General features: G+C 38.7%; 3 protein-coding genes and 1 long non-coding RNA gene across 4 annotated transcripts; 2 read left to right on the top strand and 2 right to left on the bottom strand.

Annotated features, from left to right (window-relative positions):
- Nucleotides 1-765: 765 nt before the first annotated feature.
- LOC117918050 (protein FAR1-RELATED SEQUENCE 5-like) lies at nucleotides 766-1,504 on the top strand. The gene is made up of 2 exons (XM_034834581.1): nucleotides 766-795; nucleotides 881-1,504. Exons 1-2 carry the CDS (start codon nucleotides 766-768, stop codon nucleotides 1,502-1,504), a joined length of 654 nt encoding a protein of 217 aa, XP_034690472.1.
- A 181-nt stretch (nucleotides 1,505-1,685) lies between these two features.
- Nucleotides 1,686-3,248, top strand: LOC117918049 (protein FAR1-RELATED SEQUENCE 5-like). Its single transcript, XM_034834580.1, has 2 exons — nucleotides 1,686-3,100; nucleotides 3,203-3,248. Exons 1-2 carry the CDS (start codon nucleotides 1,686-1,688, stop codon nucleotides 3,246-3,248), a joined length of 1,461 nt encoding a protein of 486 aa, XP_034690471.1.
- Nucleotides 3,249-4,975: 1,727 nt separating this feature from the next.
- LOC117918048 (putative ubiquitin-like-specific protease 1B) lies at nucleotides 4,976-6,372 on the bottom strand. The gene is made up of 6 exons (XM_034834579.1): nucleotides 6,278-6,372; nucleotides 6,094-6,178; nucleotides 5,752-5,844; nucleotides 5,489-5,629; nucleotides 5,305-5,405; nucleotides 4,976-5,206 (listed from the first exon to the last, which is right to left on the bottom strand). The coding sequence occupies exons 1-6, from the start codon at nucleotides 6,370-6,372 to the stop codon at nucleotides 4,996-4,998; spliced, it is 726 nt and encodes a 241-aa protein (XP_034690470.1). The 3' UTR covers nucleotides 4,976-4,995.
- A 2,219-nt stretch (nucleotides 6,373-8,591) lies between these two features.
- Nucleotides 8,592-9,194, bottom strand: LOC117917249. The gene is made up of 3 exons (XR_004651655.1): nucleotides 9,032-9,194; nucleotides 8,725-8,793; nucleotides 8,592-8,633 (listed from the first exon to the last, which is right to left on the bottom strand). It is a non-coding gene; the product is annotated as an uncharacterized LOC117917249 (long non-coding RNA).
- Between the last annotated feature and the right edge of the window lie 10,173 nt (nucleotides 9,195-19,367).

The raw sequence follows: 19,367 nt of genomic DNA, 5'->3' as shown, positions 1-19,367 counted from the left end.
AACATTCTAACGTTCTGATAAGGAATGAAGGCCTTAATGAAATGAACAACGAAAACAAACAATTAGCTACTCTGTTAACATATTATAACAGTGAACATGTAGCGGTCGACCGGTTACATAAGACCGGTTGATACATTTTTTCAACCGGTAGACACTGCCAAATTTTGTAAGCAGCACCAAAATGAATCCGGTTAATTTGTAGGTCAACCACTTTCTTCCACATTATAATAGCTTAGAGCAAGGGAAGAGAATAGATTCGGTTTACGAGGAACCAAACAATTGTACCGATTGTTTTTTTATGCTCATCAAGACCAACAACACCATCCCCTACCACAAAAAAGTTGGACAATCTGAAATATTGTTCTTGCACAAGGACCTCCAAAAGCACTACAACCTTAGCCTCAACAGCAGAACCATGTCTGGGAAGTTGAATTTAACTATTCCTTCTTTTGGTTGTCTAAGGTCAATTTAAATTATGGTGCGTTTCTGTATAGATGTCAGACGTCGATCATTGTCTAACGCCATCTTTTTAGGGTATTGGTGTCACATTTTCATTTTCACAAGTTATTTCCTCAACATAATGATTATTAAGTGATATTTAATGATTTTAAAAAGTTTTGCTTATGATTGTGTATAGCAGACAAGTATCAATTTTACAACATATGACCTTTTAAATTGAAAATCACAGGGAAATTATCACGTGTGCATTTTACACCGGTTATATAATTTCTCAAATTCTCAAATTTTATCCAAAAATGAGAATAGATGACGTTGTCGAATTCGGTTTATCTTCAAGTATGCAATCAATTGATACAAAAGTGATACGATAATTTTTTAAAGTATTATTGGGCCACTTTTTTACATTATTTATGTAATGTAGATGATGCAGTCGGTGAAGGAGAAAACAATCAAGCGGGAGTTTGAAGTGAAGGAGGAGGACGTCGTCAATGACGATACATATATCGATGGCACTTACCACCTGGGTGGAAACGGTTTGAAAGAGAAGGTGTTGAAGGGTATTTCAGATGAAGAAGTCTACAAATTGCAATTTGATTGCATAGATGAGGCTGAAACATTTTACAACATGTTAGCAAAAGTAGCCGGATTTAGTATTCGAAAAGATGATTTGAAGCGAGACAAGAATGGAGATATAATATGTCGAAAATGGGTGTGTTCTAGAGAAGGAAAGCGAGCGACAAAGTTTATTGAAAATGACAAGCGACAGCGTGAGCCACGATCATTGAGTAGAGTTGGATGTGAAGCTGCATTTCATGTAGGCTTGAATAGGAAAGATGGAAAGTGGATTGTAAAGGAATTTATAGGAGATCATAATCATAATTTGGTCGATGCTATCAACACACAATTCCTTCGGTCTCATCGAACAATAAGTAATCCAGATAAGGCACAAGTTGATGTTTTGCGTAAAGTAGGTGTTAAAACCACACAAATTATGGACTATATAGTCAAACAATCAGGAGGACATGAGTATGTCGGTTTCACATAAAAAGATATATACAATCACGTTGATGCAATGCATAAAAGTGAAATTAAAGACGGTGATGCAGAAGCGGCATTGGCTTATTTGTGTGGAAAGGCATAAATGGATTCTTCATTTTTTTTATAAATTCAACATTGATGAAGAAAGTCGACTAGCAAATTTGTTTTGGGCTGATTCAACTGCTCGAATGGATTATGCGTGTTTTGGAGATGTCCTAGCATTTGACACAACCTATAGGACAAATGCCTATAAAAAGCCTCTAGTAGTGTTGGTCGGTGTTAATCATCACCACCAAACTGTTGTATTTGGTTGTGTGTTATTGATAGATGAAAGTGTTGGGACATATGAATGGGTGTTGGAGACATTTCTTGATGCAATGATGAATAAGAAACCCATATCTGTTGTAACCGATGGGGATAAGGCTATGCGTAAGGCAATTAAAAAAGTATTACCCGATACGTGTCATCGATTGTGTTCATGGCATTTGCAACGAAATGCATTCAGGAATGTGCATATTAAGGACTTCTCAAGCATATTTGCAAGGTGCATGTTCATGCGTGGGAATGAAGAAGAATTTGAAAAGGTTTGGCATGAAATGGTTGCAAATTTGGGACTTAATGAGAATCGTTGGGTGACCGAGATATATGGGAAACGTAAAAGATGGGCAGAGGCGTATTTACGTGGAAATTTCTTTGGAGGGATGAGAACCACACAAAGGTGTGAGAGTATGAATGCATATCTAAATAGATTCTTAAAAATTCGCTTGCGACTGTATGAGTTTGTACAACAATTTGATAGAGCCATACTGAGAATACGGCAAAACGAGGCAAAGGCAGAGTTCGAGTCGAACAATTCTTCACCCGTGCTTTCAACCAAACTATCCATACTTGAAAATCATGTTGCGATGGTATACACAAAAGAATCTTTCCTTAAATTTCGTGAGGAGATGAAAAATGCAGAGTTATTCTTTGTGGTAGGTCTTGTAAGTGATCATTCAATGCAGGCATACACATTATCTAAGTTTAGACACCCGAACTTAAATTGGGAAGTACAATTTTGCCCGGATATTGTAACATTAAAATGCTCATGCATGATGTTTGAGTCAATTGGCATCCCATGTTGCCACATGGTGGTGGTTATGAAGGTGGAACATTTGGAAGAGATTCCTCAGTCATGTATTATGAAGAGGTGGACAAAGTTAGCAAAGGTGTATACAAGATCAGTACCAGTGAATGAGACGAATAACGACATGGATCGGTTTGTACGATATGGTTCATTGAGTTCGATGTGCAACAAGCTCTCCTACTTTGCGTTAGATACATCATCTTCATTTATAGAGGCCAAAAATGAAATACAAAATTTGACGGCAAGAATGGAGGAACTCTATAACTATAATTTGAAAGGGAAGAAAATAGAAGCAGATGGAGCGACAGGTACTAACCAAGTTCGTGATCCAAATATTGTGAAGACTAAAGGGAATCCAGGCAAAGTGGCAATGAATGTTCAAAAGGGAAGACGATGCAGTCGTTGTAAAAGAGTGGGTCACACAATTCGAAAGGTCCAGAAGCTACAATCCCTCAAAATGCTCAGTCGGGTTATATGGTATGTCATATTCAATAAAAAATTGCCACTAAGATTAATTTTTGTAGTTGTACTTACATAAATGACTAACATAATTGTTTTGATGGCATTATGAGTACGTAGGAGGAAACTAATTTGTCTTCCCAATGTGACATTCAAATGGAAATGATGCCTTCAACAAATTCATCAGTTGACATTTTTGCAACCATACATGTATGTACAATAGGCTTGTTATATAATTTCCAAACATTGATAACATCTAATTCAATAATAATTGACAACACTTAATTATTGAAAAATGCAGGGAATGTTAGGGGAGCATTTGTCGAATGACCGATCTGACATGTACATAGATTGTGGTGAACTTAATAATGTAAGATCGGGAATAAAGAAACACTTTTGACATGAATTTGAGCTATGCATTATTTAATGATTAGGTTTAATTAATTGGAATGGAATTGGATAGCTGAAAAAAACAATGGAATGTGCATGTGCAAATAGCAGGATTTCAGCAACATGAACAAAATATGACAACACCATGTCAAGGTGGGGATCCAAACAAATATCCAAATGAAAGGATATGCAACCTTTTTTTTATTCCTTAACGGAGTAAGGGATGGTAGGTATTAAATCAGTATTTATATTAGTTGACGTTATCACTTCCAGTAATGTGTACTTTTAACTTAACTATTTAATGAAAAGTTTGAATTTTGATCAAGAGTCAAGTTGATTGATAGAATGCAATATCCTTTACATTTATAATTTAATTGATAACAAGTGATAAAATGATTGGTAAATGGAGAAACCGATTCATTTATATCATGTCGAAAAAAATGGTTAATTATGCGGATTTAATTAAATTCAATTGTGGTTAAAGTTTGACAATTATGTGGTTATGAGTTAACTATAGGAAAGTAATCAATATGATGTAATTCATATGAAATAGGTAAATTTAGTGATTTTACTCAAAATGGGTAAATCGTAGTTAGGTAATTTGTAATGCCAGTTTCCATCAATTTCAAACCTTTTAATTGAACTTAATGGTACCTTGTCGAATGTTTACGTAGTGAAAAGTTATTGGTACAACTCATACCCTTTTTGAGGACGGTAGTCGTACTCCTAAATTGCACAATATCATTGCAGGAGGCAACCGGTCGACGCAACCGGTCGACCGGTTGCCACTAGTTAAAAATACCCTCAACCGGTTGAGCAAATTCCTCAACCGGTTGATACCCATCTTCACCCGATTGCCACTGGTTAAAAAACCATCAATCGATTGAGAAAATTCCTCAACCAGTTTGCTATATTTGTCAACCGGTTCCCACTGGTCAAATCATTCGTCAACCAGTTGAGACAATTTCTTCATTGATCAACCGCTTTCCACAACTCAAAAAATTGCTCACTCCCTTTAGAAAAATCTTCAATCACTCAATTGAACGCCGACACCGGGTCATTCTGCATCCAAAATTGTTTGAGGTGGTTGGGACAAATCCTCAACGAGTTCACACTACATCCATAGGGTCATTATCCATATGAGGAATGTTCTCAACCGGTAGGCATAATGCGTATGCCTATGAAAAGTGGACTTAGCTAAATCGTTGGAGTGGTTCTTACCGGCTGAACGTCATTCGTCAACCGGTCTACTAATGTACTAACTATATATTTTTAGCATAGATAAATGAATATTTAAAAATCTGATTAGGTTAAAGATCGTACAAAATCACACATGTCGAACATGAATGATACCAATATATTACAATTTCATTTTGCCTACCATATTGAAAGAAGAGTATTTGGATATTCAAATAAAATGGACTTAATCATTAATAATGTATGGTCATCGAATCTCACAACTTCCCAATAAACATGACGATATGTGGAGATGGAAATGATAAATATTAGAAAAATAACAAATATCATAATAATAATTTTTTCATTGCTCGTGTCGACGTCTTTGTACAAACAATAGCCACAATGGTTTGTTTTTCTCTATTTCCCTCGTGTAAAACTAAATCACATGCTATTTCTCGACGTATTTTAACAGAATTACAAAAGTCGGATCTCGTCATCGAATCACCATTTTTGAATCTCTGCATATGTCTAATGACATGCACTCCACAGTCCCACCTAAGAAAGAGAAAAGAAAAGCAAAACAACTTATTGAATGGTTGTGTAATTATACATCAGAAAAAGAATATTAATGTGAGTTATGTATTCATACTAACCCATTATCTTGGGTCGGAATCGAAGGAGCCCAATCAATGGAGAATTGGAAGACATCTTTCCTTATGTCATACAGTTTGAAGAACGTTTGACAAAATTCAACCTAATTTATTTTGAAAGTGGTTAATAAATATAGAAGAGAAAAAAAAACCAAATAAAAAGGAAAACAAAAAGGAGAAAGCATACCACTTTTTTCACACTCTTAAACCGGAACTCGTCCCGACTCTTCGATCGTAATGAATCCAAAATTTGGATATCAAAGTGTTTGAAGTCAATGACGCACAGATACCAATGACCAGGGCAATCGTCATGCATTGGAATAAATAGCTGTAAAGGTAGGAAAACAATATATATGAGTTGGGCCACAAAAAATATAGTATATTATAGGTGAAAACAATATCTACTCTAAATTTCATATATGCAATTAAAAATTATAAATAATTACTAACCTTCTCGCAATCATCCAATTCGCTAATGTACTTACTCACGATAGATGTTGTTCTATCGAAAAAAGGATGAGGACTCTCGTACAAAATCATTTGCTAATAAGAAAACATAATACGAACATTAGTATATTGTACTTAATATGTAAGTAAACAACAAGAGAAATATGAGCTTACTGAAAATGTTATGGGAAGATAGCATCTTATACTTTGTATGCCTATGAATTGTCTTTCAAAATAATTTAGCTTTGAGGCTTCTAGATTCATTACCTGTTGTTGAACAATAACTTCAATAAATTTATTTAACTAATATAGCACGCATTTGATATAAATGAAGTAGGTACTTACAACATCCATCAAATTTTGTCTAGGACGTAAGCACTGAAAATCTCCACGAACTCCATGTTCATGACTAAAGTCAACAAGAAGCTCACTAAAATAATAATATGTTCAAACAAACTTGAATAAATTGGAAGCATATGAAGGCTAAAATTGTAACAACACATCTATGAATGTTCTAGACACGACAAACCTTTTTGACAATGCTCTATTGAAAACATAATCAGCGACAAGAGATTGAAGTACATTGAATGATTGAGTATCTACCACGTATTCATGAATGGACATGGGGATTGACTAAATCGAAAACAAGACATAATTATTAACTATATATGTTAAGTATCAAAAATAAGAACAATGATATTAAACTATTTGTATTATACTTCTGATGCTTTGCGTTTTACCATCTTCCTTAAATTGTGTACAAACGGGGAGACCTTGAATTTACTTGGTTTCCTCTCCCTTGATGTACGTGTTTTCATGACATGATTAGGATAACCACATAGTGCTCGTAATGGTTCCTAATATGGAAAATGCCATTAATATACATCTATTTACTATGTAATGGTTAAGTAGTTGTAAAGAAAATAATTTTTTCTTTTATATGATACATACCTTTCCATAATCTCTTCTACTCCTTTTGATTGGAAGTGGTAAAATATTTTGATTTTCGTCTGGAATGATATGCACTTCAATTGATGTAGCACATGCATCTTCATTCTTTTCATTCAAGTCCTCGGTGCATAACTTCTCATTTGACAAAGTGTGAAGATAATGTTCATTCACATTCATATTGTTCGTATCTTCCAAACTTCTCTCGCATGAGAGAATGTCATTCTTCGTTCCTTCCTCGTGCATTCTCAAAGGTTTTCCGCTTGACCTAAGGAAGAGACCTTTCATTGTAGTATAATTCTCCTCAAATTTAGCCAAAATTTGATCACAACTACTACTACTTGCACCATAAGCCATATCAATTAGATGTGTCTTTAATTGTTGAAAGGTTTTATCCATCTCCATTAAGTTCCCACCATCAACCTAGTGATATATACGAACGTGATTAATAACATCATAATACAAAGGTTCAATGCTAATATAGATAGTCATGATGAATATTGTAAAACACTTACTCGTTTAATAACATCTTTGTTTAGATTGATTACAAATTTCTCATCGTCGTCATTCTCACTCGCTGTTGTCGTTGCATTTCCATCAACGCAATCCCTTATCTCATTTTCTATCACCCATATTTTGAGCTACAATCTATTCATCAAAATATAATACATATCAGATTTTAAATCACTTAAAACTTAAAGCAATAGTAAACGACTTTCAAAACTATAACTTACATTCTCATTTGCATATCCACCAAGTTTTTCAATCTTCGTTTCCTGTCCAATACTTCATCATCTCCCCAAGCAGTAATCCGAGGAGAAGGTCGAGTATATAGCGGTAGAAATTTCTCTTCAAAAGATATATGCTCGTGGTAGAATAACTACGAGTATATTTGACATAGATATATAGTTAGTTCATAAATTATATTAAAACAAAATCGTATTTCACTATGATGTAAATTAATTACAAGGACATTACCATTAAGAACAATAAGCAACCGCAAACCCCACTTTGTTGTTTCTTCTTAAACTCTTCAATCCCATGCACAAGATAGGACAACACAAATTCTGCCCAATTCATCTTCTTTATTGAATCGATGTCTTCCACAAGATGTAAGAAAGAACGATTCACAAAAAGCTTCATTGTTGGGCATAATAATGCACCCAACACAAATAATACAAAACGAACTTTAAAATCGTTTCCACCCTCTTTATCCTCCCTAATTTGATTTTCTAACATCACTAATGGCAATCACCCTTTTTTATCATAATATTTTTTACATAAATCATTCTTATGGCTAACATCTTTGTTCATGCCAATCTTGAACCCTCTTGCCCTCAATCCCATAATAAATTCAACATCAATGGGGGATAATTTGATACAAGTATTATACAACTTTAACATATAAGTGTTCGGATGAAAACTATTTATCAACCAAAGACATAACCCATGATCAATTTTCCTACATCGAAGTTGCAAGAGGCTACCAAATCCTATTTCTTCTATGGCTGCCTTTTGCTTTGGTTCTAATTTTTCAATCACTCTAATAACTCGCTCGGGGGAGCATCGAGTCTGAAGATATAACTGAAAAGATACACAAACATCAAACATGTTTACATTAATATAATTTCCAACAAATACATAAGTAAAGAAATTAAATATTCATTACAAAAAAAAATTACCTTTGGAACCACACCCTTTTGAAGTGAATATTGTTTTGAACTTTCTTTGGACTTTGCAATGAAATTTTCTTTTTCTACTTTTGAAAGTGCATTCCACTTCTTGCCCAATTTTTTCCTCAACTACATTAATTGGTCACATAATTTAAATTCTAATTTTAAAATGTAATTATATTAGACATAGCAATATTACTCCTTACATCATCATTTATCTTCACTCCTTTATCCTTCTCTTTCATCATGGCTAATTGATCGTTACTACAAAACAATTTCAAACAAATTTAACTATAACAACCACAAAAATTACATTAAAAAACATATTATTTTACATATTTCTATTTTCCCTTACTAGTAATGTATCCAAGCGCCGATAGGCCTCTTTGGATTTCTAACAACTTCAAGACCATCGCGTTCGCTCCTAAAAATTAAATCAAATCATTTAAGTCAATTTTTATAATATGATTTCGGATATAATAAATCAAACATACTTTCACCACCACATTATCTCAACATAAGTTTTTTTTCACATTTCAATAAATTTTATATTTATATCTTCCTACAATCAATCAAATGCCAATTAAAATACAAATACCATTACAACTACAACATCCTCCCTAAATCTTCGAGAAGAAGAATCTAGCAGAAAAAATACTGACCTGGACATCGGGAGAAATGAAGTCTAAGACTCGGATCTTGGCACCGACCTCGCCCACAATCCTGAGCTCGCGGTCCTTGAGGGAGACTTCTTTGATGAGGTCAAAGACGTCGGCTTGGAGGAGGTTGGCCCGGTTCACGGCGATGGTGGTCTCCACCCACCTGTGAAGAAGTCTTTGATCCCGGTTGACGGTGAAGGTGGTCTCCACCTAGCTATGGAGACGTCTTTGATAAGGTCTAGGACGTTGGCCTCGAAGAGGTTGGCCCGGTTGAAGCCGACCGTGGTCTTCACCCAGCTGTGGAGAATCAGTGGAGAGAAAAATGGGAAAAGTGAGAGAAAACAAAGATGAGAGCCGACCGTGGTCTTCACCCAGCTGTGGAGAATCAGTGGAGAGAAAAACGGGAAAAGGGAGAGAAAACAAAGATGAGAGTCGGCCGTGGTCTTCACCTAGCTGTGGAGAATCAGTGGAGAGAAAAATGGGAAAAGAGAGAGAAAACAAAGATGAGAACCACACAGCCAGCTATGGAGGGGAAGAGACCAAATTAGGGGGAAAAAAGAGGAGAGATGAGGGAGAGAACAGGAGGAGGAGGTACCCGGTTTTGAAATTTTTTTTTTCCTTTCCATTTGGATGGCTGAGATTTAGTCATTTTCATCCAATGGCTGAAAAAAAATGGAGGCATGGTACCGAATGAGGCATTGTAGAATTTCCCTAACAATTAATAGATTTGAAAATAAATTTAATACTAAAATGATCATTTATCTGCTTTATAATATATTTATAATTATTAAATTTGCATTTAATTCATGATTTTTGTGCTTTCAATAATAAATTAAATGAAGTTGAAAATTAATAATTAAAATCAATATCTTTATTAAAACTTTATTTTAATATTTTATTTTTAAAAAAATATATAAATAAATTTAGATGTAAGCATTATAGAGGCTTTCTCCTACGTGTCCACCCACAAATACTTCCACGTGTCTGTCTACGTAGCATCGTTCCGGCTAGGCCACGTGTCACATCTCTCATCATTGTCCAGATGACCTTCAAGACATTCGGGAACATCCTGTCTGGACCATTTGCGCCACTGAGCGGCCCGCACCTCCTTGATAGCCTCAAGTCCTTTCTGATATACGAGACCATGGCTAACTGATACCAAATCGATTGATGGGACTTTCCTCATCCTCACGTCTGCTTCAGTTAATAGGCACGCTTAGTCTAGGCCATCAACAAGGTGGAAGGGACAACAAGCTGTGTCATAGCGCGTTGCTTGACACAACCCCCAACTGTCCTGCAGATGTGATGATTACTTTGTCACTATCGGGCAATCATCATTGCAAGGACTAACTTAACACCGCTAAGTCTCCCTCCACCTTTGAATATTATAAAAACCCTTGTAATGAAACAAAAGAGGACACTGTGAGTTTTCTTACCAACTCTCTCTCTCTCTCTCTCTCTCTCTTTCTCTTTTTCTCTAAGGGTCTCCAATCTGACTTAAGCTTTGGAGGGTTTGTCCGAACAACCTATCCGAACATCTGTGTGCAAGAAAGCAAGAAGTTCAGGTTCCAGCGTTTGGACGAGAGCCTTTACTGCTACCTTAAAGGAGGAATCCACCCTCGATTGACCAGGTATCAACATTAGCGTCATCTATGGGAACGAAACAAAAATGTCAACACCCTTAAGAAGTTGATCGTTGGCCATGGGTGATGAGAGCTACTTTGACTAGCGCGAAAGTATGGAAAAACGCTAACGCGAGAATGAAAGACAAGTACAGGCCTTGCTCCAAGAGACGAGGAAACTCAAGAAAGAAAACGACATATTGCGTATTCAAGTGTCCTCATCAGACCTTTCTCATAGCCGACAACCTAGAAGTCAACAAACGAATTCTAAGCAAAACGATGAGACCACATACCCTGAGAGTGTAGGGTTTTCCTCTAATGAACCTGAAAGAAAACTTGGGAAAAGATCCCCACTCTCCTGCCAGGTGTCCCAAGATGAAAGCTCCGACTCGCATCTTCATAAAAAGGAGACGCGATAGGAAGTCCCAGTTATCATATGCAATGCGTGCAAGGCTAGGGCCGCAGATGCCCAACATAGGAGGAAAACCACATGAAGCAACGACCCAGGAGGCATATCCTGGCCCCTCAGTTGCACTTGTCGTTACATACTAGCTCTCCCATCCACCAGCACAGCACAAGTAGGGGGGTTGGCCAATAGAGGCCCCTCAGACTCTATCAATAGGCAACTGGATGACATGTTCTCCATGCCTTTCACCCTTGACATCATCAACTACGAGCCATCAAGAAGGTTCATAGTTCCAAGATTCTCCACGTACAACGGATCCAGTGATCCATTTGACCACATCATGCACTACAAGCATCTCATGACCCTTGATATAGGGAATGACGCGCTATTGTGCAAGGTTTTTCTAACCAGCCTCCAAGGTCAGGCTCTCTCATGGTTCCATCGCCTCCCGATGAATTCCATCGATAACTTCTAAGACCTGTTGGAAGCCTTCGTGGGACAATATATGTGCTCAACACATCATAAACAAAACATTAGTACCCTACAGAACATAAAAATGCAAGAGAATGAATCGTTGAGGGAGTTTGTGAAGTTGTTCGGGCAGGTTGTACTCCAAGTGGAATCTTACAGCATGGACATCGTCTTGCAAATCTTTAAAAGAAGTATCTGCCCGAGTATACCCTTCTTTGAATCCCTCTCCAAAAAGCCTCCTATGACTATGGACGATCTGTTCAGACAAGCAAACAAATACTCCATGCTCGAGGATGATGTCAGTGTAGCTACTCAGCAGGTCTTGGTCACCAGTCGACCTGCCAAAACGACTCAACCTGGAATTCCAAAACCGCGAGCCAACGAAGGCAATCAAGCAGGGGGTAGTGCGGACAGCAGCAATTGGACCAACCCAACTTCACCCCTCTCAACATTTCATATGAGAAGCTCATCCCCATGATCCGCGAGCTATCTGATTTCAAATGGCCAGAGCTCATAAAGACGGATCCGACTAAGAGGGACCAGAACAGAAAGTGTGCCTATCACAAAGAGCATGGCCACACTACAGAATAATGTAAAAGCCTCCACTGCTTGGTGGAGAAGTTAATAAGAGTCGGGCATCTAAAGCAGTACGTCCACTCGAAAGAAAAAAGTGGGGAGACATCCCGAAATCTAGCCACCATAGCCCCCACAACTTCAGCGGCTCCTAGAGTTGTAATCAACTACATTCATGGTGGACCCATTGATGAGGAATACAACTCTAAGTGGAAGAGACAAAGGTTACTTTGAGTTGCCTCCATACAAGAACGGATTAGCTCCATCCGGCCTGGATTATCCAGTAAGAGCCTACGCCCAATAAACGGGATAATCACATTTTCCCCGATAGACTCTAATCGAGTGTTACAACCACACTAAGACGCCCTCATCCTAACATTAGGGATTAACAATTTCGATGTAAGATGGATTTTAGTTGATTCGGGTACTTCAGTCAACCTCTTGCAGATGTCCGCGCTTAAACAAATGGGGTTTTCACCCTCAGCTCTGGAAAATCCTGGGCGAATACTGTTAGGATTCAACAGAGCTTCTACAACCTCTTTAGGTGATATTGTGCTGCCCGTCCAAGTTGGGCCTATTATCCTGAATGTACAATTTTCGGTGGTAGAAGACTTGTCCCCGTTCAATGCCATCATGGGGTGCACATGGCTACATGGTATGAAATTCATTCCCTCTACATATCACCAAATGGTGAGTTACCTCACCGAAGATGGATAGATCAACCTTTATGGGAGCCAGCTGGCAGCACGTTAGTGTTACCAGGTAGCACGAGAAGTTGGATCCAACAGTGATAATGAGCCTCCCATAGAACCTACGGACACGGCCGAGCAATAGCAATTACAACACTCGACAGAGAAGGATCCATCGGTGGCTAACCCCCTACAGTCCATACAAATCTCAAGGGAAAGTGATCACTTTACTTATGCCAGCTCCCTCTTAGAACCAAACAAGGTATGAGTCCTCGAAAGAATACGAGCCCTCGAAAGAGTACTTCAGCAAAACAAAGATGTCTTTGTGTGGACTCATTCCGATATGCCCGGAATCCATCCATCGATAGCCTCACATCGGCTTAGTGTGATACCTTCCTTGCGACCTATCTGCCAGAAGATTCGACGCTTCCACCCGGATAGGTAGAAAGCGATCCAAGCCGAAGTGGAGAAACTATTGGCGGCAAGGCTTATAAGGAAAGTAGAATATCTAGAGTGGTTGGCAAATCTGGTGGTTGTCCCAAAAAAAGTGAGGTAAATGGCGAATCTGTGTCGACTACACCAACCTGAATGATGCTTGCCCAAAGGATAACTTCTCATTGCCCCGGATAGACTGGATAGTCAACTCCACTATCGGGCATGATATGCTCTCATGCATAGATGTTTTCTCCAGTTACCATCAAATTCCCATGTTTGAATGGGATGATGAGAAAACTTCCTTTGTGACACCACACGGGTTATATTGCTACAAGGTCATGCCATTTGGGCTCAAGAATGTTGGAGCCACTTACCAAAGGCTGATGACAAAGATTTTCAAACCTTTAATTGGATGCATAGTAGAAGTATATATTGACGACATTGTAGTAAAAAGTAAAGGCAGGAGTGAGCATGCTTAGAATTTAGAAGAGATCTTTAGTTACATGAAACTTAATTTGGCTAAATGCACATTTGGAGTCAGCGCATGCAAGTTCTTGGGATTCATGGTTACACAAAGGGGAATAGAAGTCAACTCGGATCAAATCAAGGCTGTCAAGGAGACATCTGCCCCAAGTTGTAAGAAGGAGCTGCAACACCTCACAAGTTGCCTAGCTGCATTAGGACGCTTCAGAGCCCGATTTATAGAAAAATTAAGACCCTTCTTCCTCACGTTGAAAGAAGCCAACGCTATAGGGTGGATGAATGAATGCGAGCTCACGTTCGAAGAAATTAAATGCTACCTCACCCAACCACCCATTTTGAGCAATCCTCAACCCGGTGAATAACTGTACATGTACTTAGCAGCGTTTGATTGTGTCGTCAGTGCCGTTATGTTTTGCTGTGTAAATGACAAGGAGCAAAGGCCCATCTATTACGTAAGCAAAGCAATGGTTGACGCAAAAACCCGATACTCGAAGATGGAGCAAATAGCCTTGGCCTTGAGAAGTGCCACGCAAAAGCTTTGCCCCTATTTTCAAGCTCATCAAGTGACTGTACTCACAAACCAACCACTCAGAAATATTCTGCATAAACCAGACCTATCTGGGAGACTGGTAAGGTAGGCCATTGAAGTAAGTGAGTATGGAATTAAGTATCAACCTAGGCTGTCAATGAAGGGGTATGTCATGGCTGACTTCATAGTCGAGACATCCCAAAAACCTCATCAGGGTGTAAGCTCTCTCAAAAATGGGTGGTGGATACTGCACCTCAACGGAGCATCCTGGGCCTCAGGGTTCGAAATGGGCCTCCTCTTGCAATCCTCGAACGGAGAACAATTGGAACAGGCTATCCGGCTCGGATTTCCAACCTCTAATAATGAAGCCAAGTATAAGGCAATCCTCGCCGGACTAAGCCTTGTTATAACTTTCTCAATGTCCAAGCTTGAAGTATGCAGTGACTCCCAACTAGTCGTTGGGCAAATTCAAGAAGAATATGAAGCCAAAGACGAACGCATGGCTCGGTACCTTTCAAATGTATGAACTAGCTTGGACAAATTGAGCAAATGGGCCATCAAGAGAATTTCCTGCTCAGAAAACACCTAGGTTGACTCCTTAGCCGGAATTGCAGCTACTCTCCCTATGAAGAAAGTAGTATTATTGCCCGTCTACCTCTAACATACGTCATCCATAGCCGTTACACCTATGTGCACTACCAATGAAGTAGACAGTGACTAGATGAACGAAATCGAGACATGCCTCCTAGCAGGAGATCTTCCTAAACAAAGTAAGCGGACTCATAAGATCCGGGTGCAAACTACCTGCTTCACCTTGATCGGGGATAGCCTCTACAGGCGATCCTTTAGAGGTTCGTACCTCAGGTGCTTAAACAACGCGAAGGCACAGTACGTGTTGGTAGAACTACATGAAGGTATATGTGGCAATCACGTAGGGGGACGGACCCTAGCACATCATGCTCATTCGCAAGGGTACTATTGGCCTACCATGAAACAAGACGTTGCTAACTACATCAAAAAGTGTGATCGATGCCAAAGGCACACTCCCATTCCTTATATGCCCTCTGAGGTCCTCAATCCGGTCACGAGCCCTTGGCCATTTACACAATGGGATATAAACATAGTTGGCCCCCTGCCTGTCGCTGCCGCTTAGAAAAAGTTCCTACTTGTAGCCATTGACTACTTCAAAAAATGGGTAAAGGCAAAAGCTTATGTTAACATCAAAGACAAAGACATTTCCAAGTTTGTTTGGAAAAACATCGTCTACCGGTTCGGAATCCCTTAGGCAATTGTAGTTGATAACGGGCCACAGTTTGATAGCATTGCCTTCAGAACCTTTTGCTAGGAGTTGAGGATCAAAAATTTGTATTCCACTCCTCTGTACCCTTAAAGCAACGGGCAAGCAGAAGCAACAAACAAGACCTTGTTCTCCGCATTAAAGAAAAGACTGAAAAAAGCCAAAGAAAGATGGGTAAATGAGCTACCCGGAGTCCTGTCGGCCTATCAAACGACGCCCGGACGGCCAATAGGGACCACTCCCTTTGTCTTCACCTATGGGATGGAAACGGTTATCCCAATAGAGATAGGCATGCCCATAGCCCGGACTACCATCCAAGGCTAGAGGTACAAATATCTAGAACTTGAAAGACACTTGGACTAGGCAAACGAAGTAAGAGGAAACGAAGCTATCTGGATGGCATCCTATCAACAAAGAACTATTACCCACTACAATCGGAAAGTTCGACCACGTGCCTTTAACATAGGAACTCTAGTCCTCAAAAAAGTCTTTGAGAACACGACCGAACATGGAGCCAGGAAACTTCAGGCAAATTGGGAAGGACCCTATGTTGTATCCAGGGTTGGAGATTCAAGAGCTTATCACTTGCAAACTCTAGGAGGAACGCCCCTGCTCTGCTCCTAGAATGTATGTAAATTAAAGCAATACTACCAATAAATTGAACGAAAAAATAAGCATCCACAAGTAAAACAAAGAGAATGTATATTGATGTAAAATGTCATTACATTCCAGGTAGAGCCGGATGGAATAAGAAAAAAAATGTGCAAAAATGCAAGTCACTACTCATTTGAGGGACTAGGAGCATCCGGACTTTTGTCTCCTTGGGCGGGGTCGCTAATTGTTGCATTTTCTTCGTCGTCAGAAAGATAACTGGGGATATCTTATGTGATGCCATTCTTCCTCATGCAGCACTCATAGTCGTAAAAGAACATCTCATCTACCTACTTCTGGTAATCCTCAATCAACGCCTCATTCTCAGCAACGAACCTGGCCCAAACCTCCTCAAGCTCTTTTTTGTGAGCCTCGGATGCTGCTCGGAACTCATCTAGCTTATTCTTCAGTTAGTCCCTCTTCTATTCACCATCCTTACACTTGGCCTCCGTAGTTTTCTTTTCCTCTTCCATCCGATGAGCCTCGACCTTCTCCAACTATCTCAATAGCTTCTACGTGTATGTGGTGGCTTTCCAAACACCTTCAAGCTTGCTCTCCACCCACGCAAACTGGGCGCAGAGTTCTGCACTATTATCTATTTCCCGGGTTAGAAATATCTGCATGTTCTCAGTGTCCTCCAACCATTTGAGGAGAGAGCTTTGCTGCCGCATCAGGCTATGAATAGCAACCACCCCTTGAAACAATATTAAATCAGGTATCAGAGCTGACCGATTAAGTAAATTTGGGGAAAAATGAGTAAACCTTACCACTTCTACAGTCTCCTTAGCAATATACTCCAATAGCGGATAAGTGCATCGGAGTGCAGACTCTAAAGTGACATGGGAGGGTCGAACCACGCCAGCCACGTGAAGGTCATCAAGTAGGTCGATAAAATGACGATGGGAGAACAGAAAGAATTCTTCCATGCCTGATGTTAAGGGCTTGGGCGCAATAAAGCAAATAACCATCTTCAAAAGCGTCGCTATGTCCTCCCAGTTTGAAGGATTGTCCATAGCATCTTTCTTGATGGCATCGCCACCCAAAGTGCCTGTAGAAGTTCCATCTTCTGTCGAGCAAGCATCCTCGACAGAAGGTATCAAAGCTAGTTCTTGTCTAAACCCAACAGCATCAATGAAGGGCACTTGCACCATGGGAGTGTCCAGAGCTGACTCCTCACAAGGAGCTGGTTCCTCACGAAGAGCCTTCGGACGGCTCTTTTCAGCAAGAGGGAGAAAGTAGGAAGTGCTTCGAAGATATGCTTGTGTTGCCTCTCCTTGAAGCTGACCCCCAGTCTCGAGGTCATCTTTTCTCCTTCTTCTTCTCCGGTCTCAAGATTTATGTAAGGCACCTCGGGCTCAAGCTCTTAGTCCAAGCGTTTTGCCACGGATAGTAAGTCAGTTGAGTCCTGACAGGTGCCAACCTCTTTAAGTGGTGACGAATGAGACGAAGAGGATGAAGACAAGTCTAAGACTTCTCAGCAGGTCGGGTGACGGACTTCTTCTTAGAAGCAGGTTAGTTCTTCTCTTACCGACTCCAACTCCTCATTTCTCTCATATCCTCCTCTTCTGGTCCTTCCCGCCATTTCAAATTTAACAATCCCTAATTCAACCACATTACCAAGGTGAGCAAAATAAATTCACATGTACCCATTTAACAACTTCAACAACTATCAAAACTTTCACTTTCCTACAATCACAATACATAATTCAACATAATTAACATCATCATGTTCTTATTATCATCGACAAGAACCATCACAAGGCTTTTCAAACATCAAGAATCAACAATTAACTAATTTATTTAATAATAAACTCATTAACTAACACATATAGAAAATCATAACATTACAATACACACAACACCCACAAACATTGATCTCAAGGTATTATTGCAACCTTGGCTCTGATACCACGCTGTCACGACCCAAATTCCAGGTAACCCAAAATTTGACCCGTGACCCCAGGTCAAAGGTTTGACCCTAAGGGTTCCTCCTATTCCATGCTGGTAGTCAACCAAAACACTCTGGATTTTTTTATTTTTATTTTTTGTACATACATCCCACTAGAATTCTCATAAACTACAATATCCCAAAACTACTCAAAACAACAAGGTTTAATAAATATTCATTATAGTCCAAAAATAAAAGTTCACAATTAAACAACTTAATCAAAATAAGGCTTCATAACAATTCCATAAGTCATAATTACTAAAACAAATCCCAAAATCAAAAAAAAAAAAACACAATAAAAGAAAATGTCACGCTCCACTAGGCCGCTCCAGGAGCATCCTGAAGTTCTCCCTACCCCACCTGTAGATCATCAGGAGTGATATCTGCATCTAAAAAGGTGTAAAAAGGAAGGGGTGAGCATTTCCACATTGCTCAGTAGGATGCCTAACACCCAAGGGTTAAGGGGATTACTAAGTTCCAATTTTCATAATTTTCATAATCTTTTTTTTTTTTATGCAAATGAATGCCACAATTCCAAAGTTCCTCAATAATTTCAACAATCTCAACATTCCCCAATAATCCAATAAAATAATTTCCCACATTAAAATTTCCGATAATATCCCAAATAAATATTCAAAAATTTGCATATCAATAAACTTGGAATTATACCACACTTACAGAATTTTTCAACCATTATAATAATTTTTAATATTCGAAATTAACTAACTTTCCACCATAAAATTCCGAAAATATTCTAACTAATGCCCAAAAATTCACAAATCACTATTTTTGAAATTAAACCCAAATTTCGGAATTTTTCAACCCTTCTAATAATTTTTAATATTCGAAATTAACTAACTTTCCACCATAAAAATTCCGAAAATATTATAACCAATGTCCAAAAATTCACAAATCACTATATTTGAAATTTAACCCTAATTTTGGAATTTTTCAACCCTTCTAATAATTTTTAACAATTCAAAACAATTAATTATCAATCAAAATCAATTTCCTGCAATTACAAAAATCCCAAACAAATTCCAAATAATCCAAAAAAATTCATACAACACCCATATTTCCTACTTAACTCATAATGACAATATTTACAACTTTTTTCAAAGGAAAAACACATTAAATTTAAGTTTTAGGGTTAGGGTCCCCTACCACAGATCTAAGAATTCAGTCATTAAAAATATGATTGGCCACCGTAGGATTGGCCACCGTAGGATTGTTCC

This window comes from Vitis riparia, chromosome 7, assembly GCF_004353265.1.
Source record: "Vitis riparia cultivar Riparia Gloire de Montpellier isolate 1030 chromosome 7, EGFV_Vit.rip_1.0, whole genome shotgun sequence".
NCBI lineage: Eukaryota > Viridiplantae > Streptophyta > Magnoliopsida > Vitales > Vitaceae > Vitis > Vitis riparia.
This window is presented reverse-complemented; position numbering and strand designations above follow the sequence as displayed.

What these genes read in the sequence shown, in the direction of transcription:
- LOC117918050 (XM_034834581.1), top strand. Translation starts at nt 766, where the DNA reads ATGACGTTGTCGAATTCGGTTTATCTTCAA. An exon ending in CGAATTCGGTTTATCTTCAA is followed by an intron (nt 796 to 880) that starts GTATGCAATCAA and finishes TATGTAATGTAG; the next exon opens with ATGATGCAGTCGGTGAAGGA.
- LOC117918049 (XM_034834580.1), top strand. Translation starts at nt 1,686, where the DNA reads ATGGATTATGCGTGTTTTGGAGATGTCCTAGCATTTGACACAACCTAT. An exon ending in ATGCTCAGTCGGGTTATATG is followed by an intron (nt 3,101 to 3,202) that starts GTATGTCATATT and finishes ATGAGTACGTAG; the next exon opens with GAGGAAACTAATTTGTCTTC.
- LOC117918048 (XM_034834579.1), bottom strand. Translation starts at nt 6,372, where the DNA reads ATGTCCATTCATGAATACGTGGTAGATACTCAATCATTCAATGTACTT. An exon ending in GACAAAATTTGATGGATGTT is followed by an intron (nt 5,845 to 6,093) that starts GTAAGTACCTAC and finishes TTTTCTTATTAG; the next exon opens with CAAATGATTTTGTACGAGAG. An exon ending in AATTGGATGATTGCGAGAAG is followed by an intron (nt 5,630 to 5,751) that starts GTTAGTAATTAT and finishes CTACCTTTACAG; the next exon opens with CTATTTATTCCAATGCATGA.